We start from the raw sequence: 18500 nt of genomic DNA on the forward strand, positions 1-18500 counted from the left end.
AATTTGATGAGATTGCAGATTGAACGAAATATGTTTTAGCTTAATTGTTGATATCTTTATAGTGTGTGTCTGAAACGGATTGCTTTCAATTTTCTATTTGGTAAATAAAATTGAAATTTCAGTTCTTTTTTTTTTTTCTTTTAGATTTCTCCTGATGTAAAACCTATGGGCCAAGCGTAAGATTAGCAGCTGTTACTGAGAAAACTATTGAAAAGTCTGTAATTTTTTACAAATTTAAATTGTACAGATGAAATCAAATTTTTGGTTTTTACAGAATGGCATGTAACTATTTTAGTCATGTAAATAATTTAATTTCCTATCTTGAACATAAGTACTTAAATTATTCAGAGAGTTGATATCTCTGGATTATGATAAAATACATTTTTATCTTCATTGATCAAAAATCTACTTGTTATTTTATAATAAAATAATACTTTTGAGAAAAAAATAGTTTCTTGTTTTTATTATGTTATGCATTTATATTAATCTTATTTGAAATTATAGTTTCTGTGACCAGAACATGATGCTTAAATTTTGGTCAAATGATTTATTTATTTTATTTTTTAATGATGAAGTCAATCTATGTCTAGTAAAAAGAAAAGTAATTTCAATAATCCGCTAATAAAAACCTGTATTTTAAATTAGTAAAAACTTCATACACTAAGTTATGTATTACATTTATTATTACCATTACTAATCGCTCAGCTTGTTGTTTTTCAACTTGATTTTATCGTTATTTTATTTTCACAATGACTTATGACTTTTACCCAACAAATCCAAAATAATAAACTGGAAATTTTAAGATCAAATTTAAAGAATCCTCATGTAAATAATAGCCAATGATCGAGTAGCGCTCCTGACGTCATCAACAATGAATCTCGCGCCACGGCATGATAATTTGATAATATGTTTTGGTAATGTTTCACATGCAGGGAAAGGCTTTAAATTGTGACAAGGCTGAACTATATCCGATAACTTAACTGTTTTACTGGTAAGACTGTGTCATTTCAGGGGAATCAGGGCCATATACAAGGGAGTGTTCTTAGAGTTCACCTCCTTCCCCCCCCCCCCCCCAAAAAAAGTTTGGTTTGACACTTAAATGTTCGTTTATATTTAAAAATTTCTAAAAAATATTGTTCCAAAACTCAAATGTCTTTCATATGTATATTAATTGAATGCAACGCTTTCATAATAGATAACCCAAAGACTTGAATTGCACAAATAGCACAAAGCTTCGCATGAGAATTTTTAAACCCTCCTCATATTATTTTCTGATTGATTACAGCCCTAAGGGGAATAAAGAAATGAGAAAGTGATCAGCAATGAATGCTATCTGGAGTTGACTACTGGAGTTGAGGGTTTATCCACTGGAGTAGGGTTAAAATTTCAACAATCAAAATATCACCAAACAGGCAATTGCTTCATTCAAATGTAGAAGCAATTTTCACCCATCATACCTTGAAGGGCGATTTTCTAGGATTAAGATAAAAGATTTGGTAATGTAACAACTATAACATTAGACATAAGAAAACAAGGTAATATTATGAAAAGAGAGAGAGAGAGATTGATGCATAGAAAAAAAATAGCAACAAAAGACAGAAGGGAAAAATCGACAATACTAGCAACGCCGTTAGTACTACGGATGCAAGTGTTTTATAACCATTCAAAATCACACAAAGTTTTCACCTAAAAAACACAAATAAATGAAAATAAATTTTCTAATGGAAATCTATAAAAGTAAGATAGTTTACATAATGAAACCTTTTACTGTTACATAAAATAAGTACAGTCATCCCTCACTACTTCGCGCTTCGACTTTCGTGGCTTCACTACATCGCGGTTTTTCTGTTTTTTTTTTTTTTTCAAGTATAGTAATTAGCATTTTTTATGCACTCGTGTAAACTGTTTCCTACATAAGAATAACAAAGTATGTCTTTTAAGTGAGGTAAATCCTTCTGAGGGCTGTAGTTGTACTAGGTGAGGGAGTGGCAGTATAAAATCGTCGAAAGAGTTGGGAATCGCTATCTCATTTTAATCGTTAAACAAAAACTGAAAAGTATAAATCACTGTATTATTACGTCTATAATTGTAAATGGTGTTCAACAATGTACTAGATTTTTAAGTTGTGTTCGTAATACCTTAAATGAGAATAAATGTGGAGGAAGAACAGGGGCACATACAGTCACTAAGTGGCAATTAATTCATCATTGAACAAGTTGAGCTATTTTCATAGATTAATAGTAGTGCGTACGAACTGCATGTGTATGTAGTTTATTTCCCAATAATTAACAATGTGATATCTATTAACATATCTCATTTTCTCATATTTTGTGCAATTTTTTAAGTAATGCAAATGTAATGGTGGCTACGTCTCATGTCTAAGGGGCTCTACCTATGTTAAAAACCTATTTAATTGTCTTAAGTAAGTTTTATGCACTCCAATTAGGAAAATATACGATTTAAAATTACAGAATCCTACTTTGCGGAAATTCAGTTATCGCGGTAAACGAGGGATGACTGTATTGCAGTAATCGGTCAGATAATGCAGTGTTAACTTACATTCTTTTCAAGATTTGTTTCACAGTAACTTTTTTTATCCTTAATATCTGGTTTTCAATAATTGATAAAATGTGACAAGTTTCATTCTTTTCAGGATGTTTACGCAATCTGAAGAACCTTGAAAATAGTTAAATTTTGATCAACTTTTTAAGGCTCTGAAAATCCTGGAAAATTGGGATTATCTGCAAAAACTTCTTAAAATCCGTTGATTTTCTTTATCTCACTTGCCAAGCGCATAACATAAATCATGTACACTCTTTTCACTCCATATTTGTCCTGTACCTACCACTCTTTGTGGTAGAGGTGCGATATCGATGGCAAAACATCGATGTTAGAAATTAAAACATCGATAGTATTGATACATTAACCAAAAAACATCAATGTTTTAAAACATCGTTCTTTTTATCAATGTATAACATATATTTTTGAATATACTACACTAATTTAGGCAATACAAAAGAATACGTATCCGATGAATATGTTGAAAATACTGAAACTCAAATCATGAATATAATTTAATAAGAATAATTTCGCAACATCTTGGTATTATAGAAGGGCAAAAATTGAGAATAAAAAAGCACCGATTAATATAACTAGTTATAGTAATAAGGAAATATATTCAAACAGAATGAAACTAAAAGTAAAATTACATCAAAAAAAAAAAAAAATCTAACTTGTAAGAAAAATGTATCATAGCACTTACCACTGGTCAGTTTAATGATGAGAGAAAGTTGTGCTAATAACCCCAAATATTGGTGTTGACAGTTTGAGAAATAGAAACTTGTTTACTTTGTTCCCCAGAAGCGCATTTCTCTTTTCGCAGACTATCCCACCAGTCAGAGAAACATCTCTTTCCGATGGAACATAAGTTGCCATCACTATCAAATACTTTGAAGCTATTTTTACCAGCTCTGAATTTTTAAAGTTATAATTTCCACCGTAGTAACATAAAACACACATACAAAAACTAAATAAATAAATAAAATTAAATATAAACAAAATAAAATTAAAAAATAATTAAAATTTAATTAAAAAAATTTTTTTAATCCCCCTAAAAATTTTGAAAGTGCAACTTGTGCCATAAGCTCCCCCGTGGGCACCCCTGTATCAGTTTTCTGATAAGCTACTGAGATTTGCTACTTTCTTCCCCAAAGCACTATGACAACCAAAAAACACATTGATGAAGAAGTCTGATGCACCAAGTCGATCTCCATACAATATAGAAGTTCGGCTAGTCATTTTTTCTTCTTCCTCTCCTCTGTCTAATGTGCAGAATCTAATGTGACAACGCTATGAGCTGTGTAATGTGCAGGCGTGGTCAGGAAAACACCAACGGTTTTTATTTATCATCATCTAAAAACATCACAGCTATGTTTATTCATTATTCCTGTACAGTACAGTATTATACAAATGCTACTCTTAATTAGTATTACTGTATGCTGTATGTTTAGTACTGTGCTTCATATCTTTCTTTCATTAGTTTTGTGCATTTGCAATACTATTCATTATTATGTTGAATAACATTCCTTTTTCAATATACTATTTATTCATTTCTTCATGAGGAAAATGGTAATATTTAGTAGGGAAATGGTTTATAGCACTGAGAGTTGGTGTCTATAAGTGTGTAAAACAATTATGTATGTGTTTCAAAAAGTCATATAGATATTGACTCCTCGAAACGCATACATAATTTAACTTAAATCAATCGCCTATTTCACTAAGTGAAATTTAGATCTGCGTGAAGGTCTTGGACAGGCCCAGTATTTAAGGAGGGATGGAGCAATTGACTCCTCCGGCTTTGGGATATCAAATATAGATGGGTATAATATGGTTTTTGTTGTTTTTTGGTGGAATTAGCATTGAGTATGCACTCATCCCCCCCCCCCCACACCGGGAAATATTCAAAATGAGGAGCCTGGCCTTGCAACTCATCCCTCAAAAAGTCAAGACTCCTCTGTATTTCATTTTTAAATTTTCCCATTGAGTGTATATAGTTCATTACAACTCTCTAAAATTACAAAAGAAGAAAAATGTTTAAAATTGAATATGAAGCACAGAAGTCTCATGTGCACAGGCCCGGACTATTCGGCGATCGCCGAGGGCCCCCAAGCTAGGAAGAGCCCCCAAAGGAAGCGAAAAAAAATTTGTAGCAAAAAATGATTTTACAATTCTTTGATTTCCTTCTAACTATTTCAATCTGTTTCCTTATACGTTTTGCCAGGATCAGGACCTGATTACTGAATGTACCAAATAGGCTGTGGTCTAGGGCCCTTGCTTTTTAGGGGCCCTCCAATGGCTAAAGTTATTTTAGCTAATGACTAAAAGTAAGATTTAACTGCATAGTGGCTCCAAAAATATTTGCTTAGAACCTTCCTATATCTTAATCAGGCCCTGTCTGGGATGCTTTTGATCTCTAGTTTTATACAAATAGCACACTGGACCTAATTAAAGCCAGGTAGGGCCCCGGGGCAAACATTATTTTTAGGTTAGGGGCCCGTAGGGCTTTAAATTCTCTGAATTTGTCCCGTAAACAGGGCCGGATTAACAAATAGGCAACTTAGGAATCGCCTAAGGGTCCCCAACAGAAATGTTCAGCCTCCCTGCAAAAAATCATCTGGGCCCCTAACCGCCCACTGAATTGCCCCCCATCCCCCACCCCCTCGCTCAAAAAAAAAAAAATTAAAAGAGTGGTTGTTGTTTGTGTTTGTATGCTTCAATATTTCTAGGTTCAAATTTTGGGGAGGCCTGTATTCAAACTCTATACATTGGCTAAAATAATTTTAGCCGCAAACTAAAGTAGTTTCAGCCATTTGAGGGCCCCTAAATATCCAGGATCCATGGCTACGGCCTAGTTGGCCTATTCAGTAATCAGATCCTGGAGGTGTTTAGGTGTTCGATTTATTTTTAAAAAGATTCTTCGGTTTCTCGGCCCATGGGCCCCTAAGAGGTGTGCCCTCCCCCTCCTCGCATTACAGAGTCTGCGAGTACGCAGATCTCCAGAGTAATCCTAAAGTTGAAAAAAGTTATCTTTTGCAAATTCCAACAAATAAAATTTAACCAACAACTTTTCTTTCCTTCCTTCTTTCTCCAAGTGTACTACCGAGGCCTCCGGGGGTGTTGGCGGTACTACACAGGAGTTCTGTCTTTGTCAATTTGGTTCCACGCATGGTTAAGTTACTCCAGTGACAGGAGTAAATTAGGACCCCTTGGAGAGTGATGTCAGCTTTTGTGATCCAGGCCGCTAAAGGTGCGCTTCTCCACGTTTCTGCAAGTTCTTGTAGAATCAAAAAGATGAGATAAGACAAGAACTTAGAATTTGGGTATGGATGATGACCGTGTGAAAAAAACTCAAACAAAAGAGAAATGCAGGTGTAATAAAAATAGGAGTAAATAAAAACTTCATGACTCGTTCAAGACTCAATGGGTTCATGTTGATTGCTTTAGTGCCCCATCTCCTTTGCTTTTAAACCAGTAAATAAATGGGAAAATTGAATGCATATGGAAATCTTTCCGATAGGGTCCGACTGGATATTGGCTATAAAACTATTCCACGTGGGGTTTTGTCTTCTGCAATCTGCATTATAGTAAGATAATTGAAGGTTTGTATTTTACTTGCGTGCAAGCCAACTATAATTTTTATTATGGAAATTAAAAGATAGATACATTGGGACAAAATAGTGACAAGATGAAGCAAAAAATGTATGATAATTTTCTACTATTAAGGCATTGCTTTAAGCTTAAAATAGCGTGTGATAAAAAAAATCTCAGTCCCTTCCAGCAGTGGCTCACTCACGGAGAGGATAAGAGGCTCCCTCTTAGAGACTAAGCTACCCCTCCCCCCCCCCCCATTAGGCCTAAAAATGGAGAATTTTACATCTGATTTTAAAAATTGTTTTGAATTTATATTTTTAATAATCAAATCAGTTTTCCCGTGCGGGAAAAACAATAGTATTTCCCAGGACAGTAAATACCGGTTGTGGGAAAAATCTTTCCAACCCTGGCCCTGCATCACAATCCTTCTCCACATAGTCTCCGCTTACAAGGTAAATAAAATAAAAAAAAAAATAATAATAATAAAGAAAAAAAAAAGTTCAATTCAGAAATAATGATAAATAAAATAACGCACCTTTAATAGATTTTGTAAAAATGGTATGAAATTTCCTTCTGCTTCAAGTAAAACTTCAAACACATGTTTTTTATACATAAATTTAACTTTAGTTTTATTATTTAACATGTCCAAAAAGAAAAAGCAATTTTTGAAACAATAAAATTCTCACATTTTCGCAGGAAAGGGCCCCAGGAACCTCCGTACCAGGAGGCTGGGGCCCCTTTCTAGCACCTAGCCGACCACCCCAGAAGGAGCCAGTCCGGGCCTGCATGCGCATGTAGCCATCAGATGAAAACTTTTGAAAAGAAGGGAAAGGAAAAAAGCTTCAAGTGTTTTAACCCAATCTGAATATTCTCTGTTTTTAAAAACTTGCATATCAACCATGGAAAAAAGAAATAAATTCTTGACTATTCTTCATACAATGGAGCTGCCTGCAGAAAACTTTCTTTCTTAAATAGTTGAAGTGCAGAAATTAATATGTTAGACTGTTTCAGAATGACTGGGAATGACTAAGAATTCCTCCCTTAATTCTTCAACTAACAATGCTGTTGTCAAACTTTCCCAAGGAACCATGGGCAATCTGGTTAGAAAAATGAGCTGTTTGGACTATTAAAGCAGGTCAGCAGGTGTAATACTTCAAGTAACAAAAGTATTATCTCTGCTGGCACTGTACCACAACAGGAAACAACACAAGCTTGTGGACATCTAAAATAGCAAACAAATAAGGGGGGAGTTGAAAGCGACAGGGCTTTATACCTGGAACAAATGGAATGGCGAATAATAGAGTTCAAAAGAATTCAACAATGAACACCACCTGATGGCAAGGAGAAAGAAGAGGAGGGTAACAGAAGACAAAAGGGACAAGAGGCAGGAGAAAAAGAGAATTTGAACCTCTACTATGAGGATGGCATTTTTGCGGAAACTGCACAAAACGAACTAGAACCCTAGGTGGCTTATTTAGATCTTGAGCACCAAAAAAGTGGGAGGTCAAAGGAGCGTGGGAGGCAGGCTCCGATAGGTAATTCCCCTAAAGCTGACTTTAAAAAAAGGAAAATTGAATTTTAATGTCATTGTTGATTAAATGAAGAATTCAGGCCATGGCCTCTAAAATCGAGACAAAATGGCCACAATAGTCTCCTTTCTTCAGTTTCAATATTTCAGATTTTAATTTTTGTGAGAAAATATAAAGCACACAAAGTCAATTCTTCTTTCTTAAAATACGTGAATCGATCAATTTTTGCTCTATATCGTTAATGTCGAGCTTAGAAAAGTGAATGAGCAATGCCCCTTTACTTTAGGAACTGAGGGGAACCCCCCCCCCCCCGCGAGCCTCCTAACCTATAACAAAATATTTTAAATTTATTTCATTCTTCTATCGAGCATTGCGACTGAGGAATTGTCCAAAACTGTTATAATACCTGTTTTTTTCTTTTTTCAAAATGTTTGCCCCCCCCCCTTTTCACAAAGTGTCACTTTACCTTACCTCTCGCCCATGGGAGCTTAAATCATTTGTGAACCATAAGTTTGCAAAATTCCTTTTCAATGCTTTGTTCTTTTCAAATTTTGTTAATTTTCATTCTTATTTTTAAATATTGATTTGAATGATAATTTGTGTTGCAAATTTCTTCTTATCGATTTCGTTGAATCTTGATAACAGGCCCGTCATTTTGAATTTTTCCAAGGGGGGGGGGGAGCAAAGGGTCTATAATCAATGCAAATTTTATCGAAAAATAACCAAAATCATGTTCACAAAACACCCCAATACTTAAAAATAATGCATTTTCAAAGCCGGGGGGGGGGGCAGTTGACCCCCTAAATGACGGGCCTGTTTGATAAACTTGCGGAATGTAGATTTTTGTTCAAGTGTCAGTGGCGATACGTTGATAATTTTGCACTTCGCTGCTAAAACGCGATAAAATGCCAATAGTGAATCCGATGTTTATGGCAACCCAGCGATGCATGTCGTCAGAGTTTGTAGGCGTGGTTATGATAAATAGGACGATAAGAAATGTCTCACAGTGAAGCGAAGCATTGCTTGATGTGTTATTGCATGTTAGCGCTGTGGGAGCAATCGAATGTTTGGGTTCGTCGAGTTAATGTTTCTATAAATTTGATTTATTTTTTTGACTATGCTTGGCGTTTTCGAGAGTCTTAAAGGTCTTCTAAAGGCACATTCAGTATGTATAGACGGTCCCGCTTTTCGACTTCATTATCGTTGTACTGTATTAATTCTTTTGAGCGCTAGTTTGTTGTTGTCCTGTCGGCAATATTTTGGGGATCCTATACACTGCATTCAAAAAGATGTAAAACGAATCGATGCTGTCGAAAATTTTTGTTGGATTCATTCTACGTTTACCCTGCCTCATGCTTGGAATAAAACTGTAGGAGTGAGTGTTCCTCATCCAGGTATTGATACTCATAAGGAAGGACAAGATAAATTGTATCATGGTTATTACCAATGGGTTGCTCTGGTCCTTCTTTTACAAGGCATATTATTCTATATGCCTCGATATGTTTGGAAACTGTGGGAAAAGGGTATTATGAAATCCTATGCCTTAGATTTGAAAAATCCTTTGTTACCCACTTCTGAAAGTAAAAAAAGTTACCAGTTGTTGACACATTCCTTGCATATTCATTGGGGTCATAATAAAAGTTACTTCAGGAAATACATATTTTGTGAAATCTTGACGCTACTAAATGTTATCTTCCAGATGTTTCTTCTTGACAAATTTTTGGGTGGTGCATTTACTACATTTGGTATTGAAGTAGTAAAATGGACCGACTGGGAGCAAGATTACAGGACTGATCCTCTGGTCAAAAGATTTCCCCGAATGACAAAATGTGTGTTTTATGATTATGGCTCATCTGGTGATGTTCAGAAAGTAGACGCCCTCTGCCTCCTGCCAATGAATATACTTAATGAAAAGATTTTTGTATTTCTTTGGTTCTGGATGGTGTTTTTGTGTGTGGTCTCTGCTATTACCTTATTCTACCGTTTTCTCTTAGCTGCAATGCCTATGCTTAGGTACTGCGTATTGGTAACCAGGGCCCCACAAGCTAGCAAGGGAGCCCTTGATAGACTGGTGGGATCATCTGGCTTGAGTGACTGGTTTGTGCTTTATTTACTCTCGAAGAACATTGATTCCACCCATTATCGTGCTATTGTATCACATTTAGCTGCTGCAATGGAGCAAAATGGATATGTTCCAAGACCATCTTCCTCGAAAGACAACACGACATATGTCTGATGGTAAATTTTTTTTTTAGTATATGTGTTAAATTGACCAAAAATCACATTGAAATGATACATTGCAGTGCGGTTGATCTTTTTATGTGATGTTACTCTTTTTTTTTACACTATAACCTACTGCATGAGAATTCATGAAAATGTTTATTGTGTAATTGTTTGTGCTTTCTATTCATTTTTAATCAGGATGCTGAAGATTTATTGATCAGCATTTAATGTTCTACAAACACATGTGGACTGTTTATTGATTGTTTATTGACAAGGCCTTCTAAACAACATGTTTATTTTAGCTTCCTATTGTGCTGTACCAAAAAGTTTGACTCTATTTTTTTTTTAATGAAATTGTTCTTTGTCTTGCATATGTGCAATATGCTAGCTCATCTTTGTTATTTATTTAAAGTTTCTCTCCTTACTATCTTGTTCAAGTTTGTTAAGATGAGCAAATTTTTCTTCGTATAATGTTTTTTTTTTTTTTATTGTGAACAAAGCTTTATTTCCAGGGTTTGATAGAGTGCTCTTGTTTTTTATGCCATTACTTTATTTTAAGATGAAGTATGAATTTCAATGCTACTTCTCTCAAGAGAAGTAAACTACTTAATGATTTTAGCAGTCGATGGAGCCAAGTTGTAAATTAACGTATTTGTGCCATATATGTTTTTATTACTCTTAATAATGCATAAATTTACATAAAACTTTTTCTGTTAAAAAAAAAAGAAAAGCCAGTATTTTTTCTTTCTTTTTTTAAAAATTAATTTATTTAAGTTTAGTTTGATTAGAGCACCAAAAATTATCTAAATTAGTCAAAACCATCAATCAGCCATTAAGTTTGAGTAAAATGTGATTACCATAAATTGTGAAAAAAAAAAAATTGACAAATTTTCTTTTTTTTTTTTTTGCAAATTGTAAGATTTTAGATCAAAAGTTTTATGTATTTTATTTGACATGCATTTACATTTGTTCAAATTTATTTAATTAAAAAATATTTAATAAATATGTTCTTATTAAATGTAACACACATGCTAAATAAATAAAAGAAATGTAAATAGAGTTTTTAAGATGAAATAGATAATTTAAGTTAAAAATAAATCAATAAATAAATTTAAGCAAATATTTAAAAAAATTAAAAATTCCCCACCCCATCCTGAAAAAGCCCCTGATGGTGCCAACTTGGACCATAACCCCCCCCGCCCCTGGGTGCACCCCTGTTGCCAAATTTCCTTAAACTTTTTAAACTGTAGTTAGTTGTATTTTTACTTCATACTAATTAAAAATAAAAAACGGTTATCCTTGTTTATTTTCTTGTGAAATAAAAATGTATTTCTATTTAACATTCTTAATAAGTAGAAATATTAATTTATAGTAAATAAAGAAGAAAATTTCATCTGTAAAGCAAATAAATTTAGTTGAAGTCTGATTTGGTTTATGTTTTTCTGCGATTTTGAGTAAATTGATGCTATGATTAGAATTAGACAACTGATAATTATATAATATTGTTAAAAATGAAAACGAACTGAAGTTGCTTAATTTACCATTACCTTCAATTTATGAAACTGAGTTTTTGCTACTATCTTAGCCTCTTCAGTTGCTGATCAACTGCTAGCTGATAATTCAACATCTGAGTTTTTTCTCTTACATTGAAAACATCTTTGAATGTGATAATATTAGAAAGTTGTAAAAGTATGAATTAACTTGGTAACTTTGGGACTATATTATGACTGTCATTCATTGTATAAAAAATATGTTTTTGTTTATCAATAATTTGTTTTTTGGTTGCTGAATATTCCATCGGAACTGAAAATTTGGTTTACCTGTGGAACCTGTTGACCAAAAATGAGTATTCGGTGCATCCCAGGTCATTATGACATTGGGATCTATACAAGTATGGGGGTAGCCCATACAATTGGGCTTTATTTTAGCATATGAGCTCAGCTTCCAAACTTCTTTTCAATTCTATATAAATTTTTTACACATTAGATTGATTACATGGGAAAATCAGTTCTGTGAACTAGAAGTTCATTCTTTTGCTAGAATAGAAGTAAAGCCCTTTAAGCATAGGGCTATAAATATCTAAATCAGAGCCATGTCCAAGGGGAGGGTTTTAGGGGTTAAACTCCTCCCATTGAGGAAAAAAAAGCAATAAATCATTAAATGTAAGTTTTAATTAATTTTAGAGCTAATACTCTGATACAGTGTTAACCCTCTTTAATACTTCCCCATCTTTAACAATTAACATTTTTCTGAATTGTAGGATTCCCAAGCACCTTCATTGCTAATTGGAATGACTGAAGAGTCCGGCAGTGCTGAGCATGTAGGGGAAACTTATTTAAAGAAAGTATTAGACAATGATATAGACAAAAGAAGAAAAAAATCAAAGGGACAGGGGAAATAATTACTTTGCTTCTATTAGGTTTTTTTACGGTCAGAAAAGAAAAGCGTATTGGGTATCGTGAAAGGATCTATCCTCAAATATCTTCCCTTGGATACGTCTTTGGTGTTTGATGAATTTGTCGTTTCACAATTCAGAAGAATGTTTCTAAGCAAACAGCAATTGTTTGGTATAAAATTTATATTTTCATTAAATTCCTGTTTGATATTATTTGATGAAGAAAAAAAGAAAGTAACTAGCATTTGGTAGCATAATATTAAAAAGAAAAAAAAATTAAAAAACCATAAAGTGTAAAAAAAAAGTAGTTATAGAACTAAAATGAATTGTTCAACATGTTAGTTTTATTTTGATAATCTATGTTATAAAGGGGAAAAGATTAATCCCCTCCCTTTTTGAAATCCTGGACACAGGCCGGATCTAAATGTTAGTCTGAGAGTGGTTGGTAGACATTGGAAGAGCTGCCTAGCTCTTTTTATCTGTTTAAATTCTTCTAAATTTAAGGGTAAAAATGTTTCAGCAACACCATGTGCAGTTTTTGTTTCTAGATTTATTTGTTATGTATTTTTATAAGCTTATTTATTATGAGTTTTTTTGTGTCAAAACTAAGCAAAAATTTTTTTTACTATTTTTGCAAGATGGCTCTAAAAAAACTGCTGATGGTTGGAAAAATTTTGCAATTTTAAAACCTTGTTGCAATTGTTTAAATCAAAAAAAAAAAAAAAATCTTTTATTAATACATTTCAAAATCAAATTATTGTTATTTGCAATTTTTTTATGGGAAAAAAATGTTCCTTTGTTCTTGTTTTAATGTGGTAACTTTTGTTTAGAATTTTTGGAACTATATTGCGTTTTTTAAATTTAAAATGTATGCATAATTGTTGTACTCTTTTGATAAGTCTTTTTATACAAGGATAAAATGATTTGCTATATGGTATTATTTGTTCATGTTATGCTTTTTTGATCAACTATTTCAAGACTTTAGCACACATCAATAATTCATATTTTTGTAGCAAAACTATGTGAATATTATGTATCCATAATTGATACAGTTGAACTACCTTATAACAAGCCCTGATATAAGGAGAACTTGGATGGAAAGAGGAAATCAGAGATATTCTGTTGGTTTTATGTTAAATCTATAGGAGCAAAACTCGCTTTTAACGAGCCAACCAAAGATATAAGAGCCTCAATACTTATGCAATTAATAAAATTTCTATTAAATTGCTCTAGCTAGCTGAGCAATTCTTTTCTCAGAAAAATTCGTTTTTGATCCCGAAATCAAACAAAAAGTAGTGATGAGTCATAAATAGACTTGCCAGACTTCTGAAATGTTCAACCGGGACACTGGTATGCCCCCCCCCCCTCGTCGCTGGTATTCATAGTGGTTCACACCCCTGGTTGATTTTGAGAGTGTTTTATTGGGATTTCAATGCTATGAGTAAAAGGTTACTAATTATGAACCTAAAAAAGGGGTAGTAAAAAATGACATAAGCAGATAAAATTTGAACATTTCATTTCCGAAATGTAAATTTTTACAATTTATTTCAGTTAGAAAAAACACTTTGAATGAGGAATAAAAAACTTAACAACATTTAGATATGCTTTTCATATTATCGGACTTTTTTTAGTCTTTCTTGGTTTTAATCTTGTTGTAAAAATCTTCACAAGCTAATCTGGAATTAACTTTTTCAAGTGAATGATACAAATTATCAAGTAATTATCCTAAATAACCATTCAATTAACTATTTTTAGACCTTGTCACTTGTAATCAAATTTATCTTTTCCGAAACATGAAGTAAACCGGCCGGGATTTTGTTTAAAAATCGGGACTGTCCCGGTCAAACCGGGATTTCTGGCAAGCTTAGTCATAAACTGTGAGAACAATAGACTCTTTTTTTTCATTCAAAAACTTCGAAACTTTTTCTGAAAAATCAGGGATCCAAATGTTGGTTTTTCAGGCCATGAGTTTTCTCCAATAAACAATGACGTAAGGAAGACAATAAGTCAGTTTAAAGTAAATTAACCAAATTTCTTACTGTATAAAAACAGATACAAAGTAATTATGTAAGAATTTTTATAAATTTTTCCCAAACTCGTCTTTTAGGAGCAAATATTGCAATTCCTTCAACCTCAGCTGATCGTTATAAGCAAGTTCAACTGTACTTAAGAGTTATTTTAAACTCCTATTTTGTAAATGTAAAAGAAGCAGTTGATAACTTTGTACAATCCTATTTTGTGTATGAGTAGCACTTGTGGTTATAATCAAACTAAGATACTGAGTCAGATACAGTGAAACCTGTGTAAGTTGACCACCTGCGGTGCACTACTTTAGTGGTCAATTTTGGAGGTTGGTTTATATGATAAGGGCTAAAATTCCGTGCCTGAAAAAAAGTCAACTTAGACAGGTGGTCAACTGCACAGGTTTTACTGTACACTATCAAGCTGTATGTTATATCTCAGCCCATACTCTTGTATCATTATTTTAACTGTGTTTGAATCTCATCTAATGATTTAAATATTTCTTTGTACCTTGATAAATACTAAACAAAACTTTTGGAATGTTAAAAAGTAATTTACTCATCCTGTTTAGAGAAAAGTTACAAATTGTTTGCATAACTCCGAAACAAAGGCATTACGCATTAATATCAATTTGTGACCTTTCTTTTTAAAATTTTAAATTTTGACATATAATGATTGGTTGATTTTAATGGTAAGATCTGATAATTATTAATCAATCCCTGTTTATCTTTTTTTTTTTTTAACTCTATTCAAGGTTAGCTTAATATATGGGCCCAGGCACAGTACACCCAAGTTTTAGGCTCACCAAATCTGTTGCTTAAGTTTAAAAAAAAAGAAAAAAAGATGAATTTCCTGTTTCACTAAAGCAAAGTGTGAGCATTAAATGTTGAAAAGTCTTCTTAAATTTTTTAGGTGAAGGAAAGGAGAAGTGGGATTTCCAAATTCAGGACACAAAAAACATTTGTGCCCACTGTGCTCAAAAATCATAGTCAGACCCTGACTATTTTTTGATTTCCAACTGATTTTAAAAACTTCCTATATTATTCAGTATTTAATGTGCTTGCGCCCAGGATGAAAATTTTAGAGCTTTACACCTTCGATGGAATATTAATAGAGAAAAATATTTTATTTATAATGAAACTTTTAATTTGTAAATTAATACTAGAACTTAACTGAAAATAAGGTACATTTCTCTTTTTTTTCCCTGCCTTCAAATGTTTAATTGTTTGCCACTCTCCATGATAAAAAATAAAATCTTAGGGATAAACCAAGATGAAAAATATTTTTCAAGGCCTTCCTTTTTTAAATCCTGGATGCAAACAGGTTCGGTAAATTTAATATCATGAATCAGTATTATTATTATTATTATTTGCTTTTGATGATTTTACTTTTACAGTGCCATATTTGATAATCTAGATATACTTACGACCTGTTTATTTTAGAGTGTTCTATTTATCAAAGTTGAAATGTTTTATGGTTTTCATAGACCTAGTGGTCCTGTTTGTATATTCTTTTTATTAGTATTATTATTTTAAAAAAATATTCTTTATAAGTTTAATTTTCTTGTGCAAGTATTATGAGTGCAAACAAAAATTAGTAAATCAAAAAATGCTCTGTTTACAGTGAATAACTATGCAAAATTGAAGTGTACAGTGATTGAGTAGTAACAGTTCATAGTTCAGTGCGCAACAATTGTATCAAGAATTCTAAATTTCACTCATGGATGATCAATATGTGCAACCATTTATAGTTTTTAAATCTTGAATGATTAGCTAAATTTACAAATTGAATTTTGCCAGTGTCCTTTGTTCCTTACATTTAAGATCCATCAATTTACGTGAGAACTTTTAATATAATATTGGTTACTTTCATTTATTTTGTTAATTTTCTTAGATGATGGTTTTATTATAATCATTATGTTTTCTTCAAGTTTCAGAGTTTCTTTGCATGAGATAAAAATGATAAGAATATTAAGCCATTTTTCAATAATTGTAGTATTTACCTTTGTCATATTGCCGATAATTATAATATTGCCTGTTTTGTTTTAAAATATTAATTTTAATATAATTAAATAGTACATTTCAAACGAAAACATGAATTTAAATGTTTTCTGTGATGTTTACTAATAATACTTTTCAAAAATAGTTAAAGTATTACAAGTTGTGAAGTGAAGTGAAAATTGTAGAAAACTTTTTTTCTAAAATCATTTAATTTTTTTTTTCATGTTAGAAAATCATTGCCTTGTTATCAATCATTCAAAATGAAAGATAACGAGGCGATGGTATGAAAATTGTTGTTTTTTGAGCTGTTCAAAATTGAATGAAAAATATATCAAAATTAAATACAGGCAGGGCCGTTCCAAGAGATGAAGGTGCCTGGGGTGAGTATTTTTAGGCACCCCCTTCCTCCCCCCCACACACAGAAGGGTGGATGAACAATGGAAAAGTACCCAACCTTTTTGTATTAATTTCATATATAATTGAACGTGCAATCTTAAACACTTATAGATAGTGCTCTTCTGGATAGGAATTAAATCTAATATGTTAGCTTTTAAAATCTATTTTTAAATAAGAATGATGCTAAAAAAATATTTGTAACGCAGCAAAAGCTTAGTTTAGGGCACCCAGAACGATTGCTTGCTTGCTTGCCCCCCCCCCTCTTCGGACGACCCTGAATACAGGTCCTGGTCCCCCCCCCCCCCCGACTGATGATAGATCATTTGAAAAAAAAATTTGGACTATTCCTTCAAAAGTTATTAAAGGGAAGAGACTGGCAAATGGAGAGGCACATATTATCAAACCCCCAAACCCGACATTAACTTTTTTAATTTTTCAACATGAATTATTTTAGTCCTTTTTCAAATATCTTTTCAACATTGCTTTGTTTCTTTCTTTTAATAGGGAAAGAAGAAAAAAGCAATAGTAGGTTTAAAAGAAATTGTCTGTTCCTTGCACTACTTTATTTGTGGCTAAGAATATTTACCAAAAACTCCAAAGCTATTTCCTTTAAAAAAATAAAAAGTGAACACTTTCTTTTCTGAACTATCTTTTTATCCTATCTCCGGAATGTGCCAAGTAACATCCGTTTCCAATTGTATTTTTCATTTCTTTTCGCATCTTGAAACTTCGCAGCAACTGCAAAATATAAAATTCGAAAAAATATTAAAATACAAATTATTGCGATTGCTCTTTTTTATTTGCTTTGCTTTTCGTTTGAAGGCGAAAGCCAACACCTGCCAATCCCGTATGACGATACATTAACGGTTGAGAGAAGATGAATATTGCGTCATACCCACATGAAGTAACGAGTCGAATTATTGCTGTTCCTCCTGCGAAAGGAAGTTGGGAAAAAGGACAGAAGAAAAAAAGCTAATGTTGTGCCTTTTTTTCTGTGAAACTACTTCGTTTAATCTCCCGGAGCTATTCTTTTGAATTCTCTTCTGTGAAATGGCACATTTATATGTTTTTATTTCATAGCGTTATGGTTTGTTTTTATTTATGTGCCGATTGAAGATATTTAATGATGTCTAAAAGTGAGAAAATGTATCAACCCCGCGCGTAGATAAACAAGCTGTCATATTGCTGGCATTTTTTAAAAATATAATGTGGGGTCGTTTCCGAAATTTTAAAAGTGGTTTTTCTGAAAGAGCATGCTTAAAAACTTAGGATCTGACCATTTTTTAAATAATTTGACAAATTTTAATATTTTTTAAAAAATATTTTAATCGGTGCGCTTTTATTATTTAAGTTTCTGCACATGACATCACAAGGGATGAAATATCATTCACTGATGCCATTAGCGCAGAGAGCAATATTTAATTCGCTTCTGAATTATCACAACCTGGAAACGCGATAGACAGCAAGCGTAAGCATTCAGCGAACCAGTGGAGTAGCGCCAAAGTACACCAGTTGTGACGTCACAACGACCACGCCTTGTTTGAAAAATCGGACATTTAAAAAAATTAATTAAAAATTAAAAAATTTTTAAAATGAAAGATTTTTTTCGCTCCACTTTTTTTCTTTTTTTGCTCATTCTTATTAATTTTGGTGACTAAAAGTAGTACTTTCGACTAATGGAAACAACCCCATTCTTAGCACGGCCATTTAATTGTCGTGCGGATACTGTGAGTTCTAAATGTTATTCAAAACGCCGACAACAATTCAGAATAAAACAGCCCAGAT

At 32.7% G+C, this 18500-nt stretch overlaps 2 protein-coding genes across 2 annotated transcripts in view; both read left to right on the top strand.

Annotated features, from left to right (window-relative positions):
• The window catches only part of LOC129224443 (succinyl-CoA:3-ketoacid coenzyme A transferase 1, mitochondrial-like), a 70692-nt gene extending 70255 nt beyond the window's left edge, over window positions 1-437 (top strand). The window contains exon 15 of the mRNA XM_054858898.1: window positions 145-437. Coding sequence (XP_054714873.1) covers window positions 145-180 — 36 coding nt within the window. The 3' untranslated portion in view covers window positions 181-437. The remainder of the gene's footprint in view (window positions 1-144) is intronic.
• An 8344-nt stretch (window positions 438-8781) lies between these two features.
• Window positions 8782-9915, top strand: LOC129224445 (innexin inx2-like). The gene has a single exon (XM_054858899.1). It carries the CDS (start codon window positions 8797-8799, stop codon window positions 9913-9915), a length of 1119 nt encoding a protein of 372 aa, XP_054714874.1. The 5' UTR covers window positions 8782-8796.
• The last annotated feature ends 8585 nt before the right edge of the window (window positions 9916-18500 follow it).

Source organism: Uloborus diversus, chromosome 6 (genome assembly GCF_026930045.1).
Source record: "Uloborus diversus isolate 005 chromosome 6, Udiv.v.3.1, whole genome shotgun sequence".
Classification (NCBI taxonomy): Eukaryota; Metazoa; Arthropoda; class Arachnida; order Araneae; family Uloboridae; genus Uloborus; species Uloborus diversus.